The sequence below is a fragment of the Vicia villosa genome, unplaced genomic scaffold (assembly GCF_029867415.1).
Source record: "Vicia villosa cultivar HV-30 ecotype Madison, WI unplaced genomic scaffold, Vvil1.0 ctg.003497F_1_1, whole genome shotgun sequence".
Lineage (NCBI taxonomy): Eukaryota > Viridiplantae > Streptophyta > Magnoliopsida > Fabales > Fabaceae > Vicia > Vicia villosa.
The window spans coordinates 185,946-193,979 of NW_026706220.1; the positions used below are offsets into that span (position 1 = coordinate 185,946).

The 8,034-nt window shown below is 34.3% G+C and overlaps 1 protein-coding gene across 15 annotated transcripts; it reads right to left on the reverse strand.

Annotated features, from left to right (window-relative positions):
* Window positions 1–2,868: 2,868 nt before the first annotated feature.
* On the reverse strand, window positions 2,869–7,086 carry LOC131641055 (D-amino-acid transaminase, chloroplastic-like). Of its 15 annotated transcripts, none has more exons than XR_009295413.1 (8): window positions 6,858–7,079; window positions 6,024–6,570; window positions 5,796–5,924; window positions 5,293–5,604; window positions 4,808–5,183; window positions 3,576–3,647; window positions 3,240–3,316; window positions 2,869–3,123 (listed from the first exon to the last, which is right to left on the reverse strand). XR_009295413.1 is itself a non-coding variant. In XM_058911383.1 (6 exons), the coding sequence occupies exons 2-6, from the start codon at window positions 6,517–6,519 to the stop codon at window positions 5,516–5,518; spliced, it is 378 nt and encodes a 125-aa protein (XP_058767366.1). In that variant the 5' UTR covers window positions 6,520–6,570; window positions 6,858–7,084; the 3' UTR covers window positions 5,190–5,515. The 15 variants fall into 15 exon arrangements, 5 of the variants coding, with proteins under 5 accessions (XP_058767366.1, XP_058767365.1, XP_058767364.1 ...); XR_009295414.1 differs by lacking the exon at window positions 3,576–3,647 and having other exon boundaries at window positions 2,870–3,123; window positions 6,024–6,270; window positions 6,479–6,570; window positions 6,858–7,078; XR_009295412.1 differs by lacking the exon at window positions 3,576–3,647 and having other exon boundaries at window positions 2,871–3,123; window positions 6,024–6,074; window positions 6,217–6,570; window positions 6,858–7,078.
* Between the last annotated feature and the right edge of the window lie 948 nt (window positions 7,087–8,034).

The window sequence follows — 8,034 nt, forward strand, 5'->3', positions numbered from 1 at the left end:
AAATGAATTGTTTGACATATCGTGTTGAGGGCTTACACGAGTATGTGTACCATGCTAGGATAGTTCCGCCTAGAGACGGCGATGAAGGTCGAAGAGGAGGAAGAGCAAGAACCCGAGGAAGAGCCCAAGTAAGAGGAATCGAGTAGTGTGTTTTCACCGTTTCTACCACACAAGGTCGCATTGAGGACAAAGCAACGTTTAAGTGTGGGGGAGGAAGCTTGCTGCTTTTCACTTTATTATTATTTTCGGTAGTTTTTAAATTCTTAGTGTTTAATTTCCAGTATTTTTAGTAATTCCCTAAAAAAAATTAGTTTCCTGTCATTCCAACCTATGTATTCTAAGTTTAATATATGCGAGTGTTTTCCGTTTGTCAAATTCTCTGCCTACTTGAACTATAAACCTTTTTTACTTTATACGCATAGCTTGACACACGAAAAAATTACAAAGAACATAACAATTTAAGATATGATAGAACCGAAGCACTAGCAAACAAAAGCGCTACAGTCTTGCACTCTAGAAATCCGATTTATGCAAGACTCTATTTAAGTGCCTATTATTTCAAAGTCTTTAACCTCTAAGCTTTAAAGTAGCTTCGAGTATTTTATTCAGCAGTCGGCACCGTCTTAAACATAAACTACGTAGAGAGCCGGCGAATTTAAAGTGAATGATCCTGAGAATTTTCAATGGAATTCTAAAAAGGATTGCTCTGACTAAGCTAGGTGACCCTCACCCGGTCACTTAACCCAAAGGACCTATATCTCGCAAACAATAAAGAAACCTATTGTCGGTTGGTTCAAAAGTATCTGATATTGAACTTGGTAGGGCGAGTTACGGTTCGATCCCCCACAGCTTGCAATTGGTTAAAGAAGTGGGTACCACAGAAATGTGTCAGAGCCCCGTGCTAATAAGGATCAGAGTCACTAACCGGTTACTCTACTATGTGCGTGTAAAGATAAAGGGCTTAATTTGATTGCGCTCGAATGAAAACAAGCAAAATCTAGCGAAAGGGTCTAGATGAGCTGTAATAGCATGATTTGAATTGGTCTGCATAAGCTGGAGTTGTCTAGTGTCGCTACTGTGTCTTTAATGTTTTCATGGAGCTTTCGCATCTCTAACAAAGTATCACCGCGACGAGTACGAATCGAGATGAATGGCATGTATGTGTAAAACCTTTTTCTTGATCGTTTGCTTGAGGGCAAGCAAAGTTAAAGTGTGGGGGAGTTTGATAACGCAAAAACGTATCATATATTTAGCTTAATTTACATGCATTATTATTCTATTTTATTTCAATTTTATTATATTCTTTTGTGTTATGCCGGTATTTCGTTGTGTTTCATGTAATTGAATAATTATTGGCTCATGTGAGAAAAGGAAGAAAAAGTATTAAAATTGAAGTTAAAAAAGATAAAAAGGTGCAAGAAAGAGAGGAGGTGCGAATAGCAACAAAACAAGGCAAGCCAAAGGCCCAGACTGAGGCAGCCCAGACGGATGGTGCACCATGCCACATGCCGGTCGGCGCACCCTCTTCCAGCCGTTTGGCACCCCCTTGAATATGTGTGTGACGTAAGTCACACACCCAGGCCCAGAAGAGTCTATTTTCAAAGAATGCTACTTTTTCTCCTCCATTTTCTCTGCCGTGAGATGCTGCTACGAAACATTTCAAATACCTGGAGCTGCTCTATAAATTGAGGACAAGAACTGAATCGAAGGGTTACAGAGTTTTAACCTACTGTCGTCAAATTTCTTTTCTCTGCAACTACTTCCAGCACGTTCAAGTCTTCTTCCCAAAACCATTTTTCTGCAATAGATTTCCACACCGGAAATTCTATTGCAATTGAATTTCTTTTCTAGCTTCAGATTTAGTTTCAGTTCTCAGCATTAGATTTAATTTTAGAATTTAATTCAAGTACCGGATTCAAGAACCAGTGCTGCAAGATACGATTTTCCAGTCTGCAATTTAATTCAGATTTATTTATTAGCATTTATTATTATTCACGGTTTATGTTAATTTATCAAATTATGTCCGGATCATTTTATATCTATTATATCTATCCTGTTCCATTTATTAAAACAATGTTTGGCTAATTTAATTTTATCGGTATGTAAGGTCACATAACCGAGGGAATCAAGTCACTACGCCATAAAACACCTTAGACAACGCTTTTTTTTAGAATAGACAGCGCTTTAAAGCCCAGCCTATGCTGGCGCTGCTGTAGGTAAAGCCAGCACTTTTTTTAAAGTAAAAGCGCTGCCATATGTCTACTTTAGGCAGCGCTTTTTTCCAGAAGCGCTATCTTTGGGCCCCTTTAGGCAGCACTTTTTTTGCTGAGATGCGCTTTCTATTGTACCCCTTTAGGCAGCACTTTTTTAGTACTTTTTTTGGTTCCCTTTAGATAGCGCTTTTCTTTAAAAGCGCTGTCTATTCTCCACTTTAATTTAGAAATGCTTTCTAATGCACCAGGGCTTTTTTTTGTTTAAAGTGGCACACGTAATAATAATAATAATAATAATAATAATAATAATAATAATAATAATAATAATAATAATAATAATAATAATAATAACAACATTTTTATGCTTTTCCCAAAGTCCAATAAAATTTTGTATGGTGAATGTACCAAACCTGCTAATAATTTTAGTCGGTTAATTTTGTATGGTTTGATATGCAATCTAACAGTTTAAGTTTCGTTTAGCAAGTATATATTGATGAAGCAATCAATATTAATTTGAATATAATGCAATATATGGTTTTGTTAAGCAATATATATATATATATATATATATATATATATATATATATATATATATATATATATATATATATATATATATATATATATATATATATATATATATAAGACAAATTATTATTATATAAACAAACAATTAATCATTTAAGGTAAAAGACATACTTTACAGTGTCCATAGCAGCCAAAATTTCATTCATGAGACCAATTCTCTTGCAAAGCAGACTTAAAGTGAATATCTAAAAGCTCGTTTGCAAAATGAATTTATTCATCACAAGGAATATGCCAGTTTGGAATCAACCTTTCATCAGTGAAAAAATCTTTTGGGCTAATCCACTCTTCAAGAGCAACAACATCTGGGTAACTAAGAACACACCTAAAAAACCAACAAAAAAAGGCTAAAATTACAGAAGATACACAACCACAGAATCAGGAAATAAATACTACTAAAACATAGTGAAATGAATGTAATGCAACCCTTATCATACATACTTATATTGGTCTATTGGATAATAGTGAATCTGACTTCCAAAAAGGGACTGAAGAAGATGATCAGCAGCCCCATTAACCTGTCAATGAAAGTAGCAATGAAATATAGATATGGAACCAATGGACTACTTTCTACTCAGTACCAAATTCATTCTTATAAGATATTATAATTAGATTTTTTTTTTAAAACATATCAAGTGCACTGCTAAGAATAAGACCTTCCAAAATGGTGGTCAGAAAATCAATTACCGAGAAGAAAATATTATGCTCTAGACATATAATTGACCACATAACTCTTACAAAGAACAACATATTACTCAATTTAGTAACATCACTAACTTATTCATGAGCTGTTTCTAAGTTTGATTCATTAGTTTTTCCTCTTTAAATGCGAGAAAGATAACAGCCAACCTGTAAAGATTGAAAACAGATCATTGTTTTCATTATGTAAACAAACTTCACAAATCTATCAAATAGAAAGAAAAAAAAGAGTAGCTGCCCATTTTGGTCATCTATAAATACCATCAGTATCACAACTCTTCATTTATTTGAGATATCAAATTGGTTTGTCAAATAGAAATTAATGAAATCAAGTTTGTTCTTTTAAGGACTGGCTGGGTTGTCACTAATGACCATACTGATGCAGTTATAATGGATGGCCAAAATTGGCCTTTGATCAAGAAATATTCTTTAATGAAAAAAATCTCCCTAGCACTTTTGAAAGCTACGAATTTGAAAAAAAATCTAGGTTCACTAATATTTAATCATATGTTCAACTTTAAATAAAGGAATATAAGAAATCATTTTTATACACATAGTTAAATTAAATGGAGCTAGCCACTAATTGCCAAGAGTAGTAGCTAACAATGTTGGTATCCTCTTATAATTTATCAGTGGACAATTCTCAAACAATTTCGAGACAAGGTCACAAATAAAACTCAACTCATACACGACTCGCTTGCACAAGAACGGTTCAGAAAAATCCAATTCAGAAATGAATTTAACAAAACCTTTTGAAACCAATCAGAAATTCTGCAGAATTTAACAAAACCTTTTGAAACCTATATCAAAACCAATCATTAAAGATACTTCAAATAGAATAATAGAGATGCAATGAAAGAACAAACAACAATGAACAAACATCAGCCTTATTCGTCTTCCTCGTCTCCTTCAAATACGCACCCATAACTTCAACAATGGCCTTCTTAAAATGTCACAATAGCCAACATGAAATGAAAGAGTTGAGAGAAATAAAATTGGTATAAGACAAAAGCAACAAAGTAATCATGCAATGCTTCTTAGGACTTCAAATGTGAATACTTTAATCCATCAATTTTTAAGGACAAAAAATTATCTAAGATAACATTTATCATCATAAAACTTCACGACTAACAAAACATAATGGATTCACGCGCCAAGAGATCTAACAAAAGATGTGGCTGAGCTGCCGAAATCAGAATACAACTTTGCATTTCTCTCAAGAATTAAGTCTTCTTAGCTACAATGCGATAATCATTTGAGCAAATATAACATTCAACGAAGAAAACTATATTAGCATAGAGCAGACTTACCAACGCTGAGACACTGCATTCTCACGATGAAGGTATAATATTAATAAGTTGCTCTTTATCAAGATCCCACAGCATTATTGATGACATCTCCCCCGATGCATACTGATAAATGCATTGGAGTAACATGAAACAACACCATAAAAAATCATTAACATTAATGCATGAGGGAATCAGAGTTCTATTTTAAGACAACAATAGAGAAGAAAACATCCCCTATTTCAAACCAGAGTGCTGGCATTTCACTATGCGCTCCAATGCCAATTTTTCCCTCTCTTCTCTTTTAGCTAATACTTCTTCGCTATCATCAGTAGCAGTTAAAAGTGGTTTGGAGAAGTGCCCACAACTCCAATTATATATATTTGATTCAGGAAGTAAACTGCGATCAAAATTCCCAGTAATATATTATCAAAACAAGGCATTACAAGTTCCTTTTCTCGAGTTACGAAAGCAACATTCACATTCAGTCCTTCAGTGATATAACCAACCTCATCAATCCATATAGAACTAAACGATCCTTTCTCTTCAGCTTCCAATACAGAAAGTACATTGGGAAGATAGTTCACGTTTTTCATTGTCACAAATGACGGTGCCTTCATTGGTACATTGGAAGTAATCACTTTGACACCTTCTTTGCACTGAGAAAAATCATGGCCAATGACTACTGCATAGAATGCAGATTTCGGACATCCTGATGATGACAACAAGAAATCACCAGGACCTGCACTTAGCCATTATCTTAATGTTCCTTTGGAAGCCGATCTCAAGAAACGATGTGAACATCCAGCTCATAGAGATATCTTGAGAAAACAAACAATATAAACAACGAGATCAGAGAAGTCAGTAAAGTCTGACAAAAAATGTTCAAAATAGAAGTCGAACTCGGGTGCTATCTGATGGATTATGTTCAATACATGAATAACAAAAAAAATAAATAGTAACACCCTTGTAAAATAATAGCAGTATCAAAGACACCATGGCCTCTATGTACCATGTAATCATCTATAGGGATGACCATCATTGCTGGATCAAGTATGATACCTCCATAGACACTAGAATACATAGCCGGATATGGTTGTTTCTCCACTGAACTCCATGTTTGATGAAGCTTTTCTAGTAACTGAAGAATTCAAAGCCAATGAAAAGTGTAAAACTTCAACTTATAGATTGTGTTAGGTAATCAAAGATGGTACAAAAAAGTGAGGCTTAGAAATCTCACCTCAGATGATGAAGAGAACACATGAACTTCAAAATTACTATCAGTTTCAATCTTTGGTACAACCAAAACAGATACAATAAGAACATTATACATTCATAATGACTCATGTTTCAACCAAAAATTGAACATGTAAAAACCAATAAAGCTTCAAATTTTGAATAGGATAACAGAAGCTGAAAGAAACCCAACTCACCAGAGGATGCAGCGGTACTCCCCATGAAGTAAAGAAGAGAGTTAGAATCAGAAACTGTGTATACAACACTAATATTATTCTAACAAATCTTAGACCATACAAGGCATGTACCACATATCTGTTTTTTTAACTCAAACAATCAAAATCCCTAAATAATAAACTAAATCATTAAAAAAAATTACCAAAGAAAATAACAAGAAAATGCGATCATGACAAAAGCCCCAATAAAGATCAAGAGGATCAAGTTGGAAAAGAGTCAAACCGTTTGGAACATGTAGCTATCGAGCTCGTCGACGGAATCATCAGCCGCGATTGAATCTTCTATTTTGATTTATTCACCGAATCTGCAGAACCCTGAACAATATCAAAAATCAAGAACCCTAGAAATTAGGGAATATGACGCAAACCAGAATTTACGATAAAATTGAACTCTAACAACAATAGTCGCTGGGTCAAATCCAACTTCCCTTGAACGATAGTAACCATAGGTGAAGGAAAATGTTGAGAGAATAACAAAAAAAGAAATTGCAAGATCTCAGAACGCAATAAGGTAATCAAAAGGAAAAAGAAACAAAAGGAAATTGGAAATTGAAACCGATGAAAGACCACTTCTCGTTGTGTAGTTAGAAAGGATGATATACCAACAAAAACGGTGCGAGATTGCATGTGGGTCTTGGTCGATTCTGAGTGTGAGCATGATTCAGGGTGATTGTTGTTGATAGCGGCGGAGAAGAAAATGATACGAAGAAGACGAGAGAGTATGGAGATAAGAGAGAGGTTTTTGAGTTAGAATGAAAAGAAGACATGTTAATTCTTTCTAATTTTAGCAAATATTCTCTCCATAACCCTAGTCCACGAATTTGGAGTCTTATGGATGCATACATGGGCCTTTAATATGATCCAAAGCAAAAGCTCTAGGTATTGATCCATTTAATTCACTTTTTTATTTCATTTATTTTCCTTTTAATTGCATAAAATTCAAATAAAATAAAAACAAAAATGATGAAAGCTTGTGGATGGGTTTTAGGGATCATATCTTGGGTCACAAACATGTTTGGAATCAAAGTTCTAGGCCCATTAACCTAAAAACATAAAACTATGCATTTAGGTTTTTATGTTTTTTCTTGAAAATCGACCAACTTGCGTAAGCTATAACTCAATCAATTTTGATCGTATGGAGAAGATCTAGGACTTTTTGGAAAGCCCAAGATGTCTTCTACAAGCCACTTTGGAACATATTTTTCATTTGGAGATTTTATCTTGAAGATATGGCTCCTGACAAAAAATAGCTTTTTGCGATCCTCTAGAAGGACCTGTAATCTTTTAATCCATATCACTTGAATGAAGCATTTTTGGGCTTGGCATGTGAGAGATAAAGTTGTAGATAATTCAATTTCCTTCAAAATGAGCTTTGGATGGGAAATTTCTGATGTTCCATGTAGGAGTTATGGCTGGTCAAAGTTCAGTTGACTTTTCCTATGAAACCCTAATTTAGAAACTTTTGAATTTGTTGATTTTTGATCTTTCCTTGATGAACCATGATTAATACTTGATCAAATGGTGAATGATACTTCAAAATAAGGATGTTGACAAAAAATCAGGAGTTTTGACTGTACTTTGGCCACAGTTGACTTTTTAGTCAAATCAATCGACTGTTGACTTTCTGAGCGATTGAGTGATCAACCCTTTGAACTGCACCCTGACTTTTGTCATGGAGATAGTTTGAAACATCTTAAGCCATATGAAATATATTGGATCCTTTGATTCATTCATTTTCTTCAGAAGAACAAAACCCTAGTTCAGGATTTCATTGTTTAG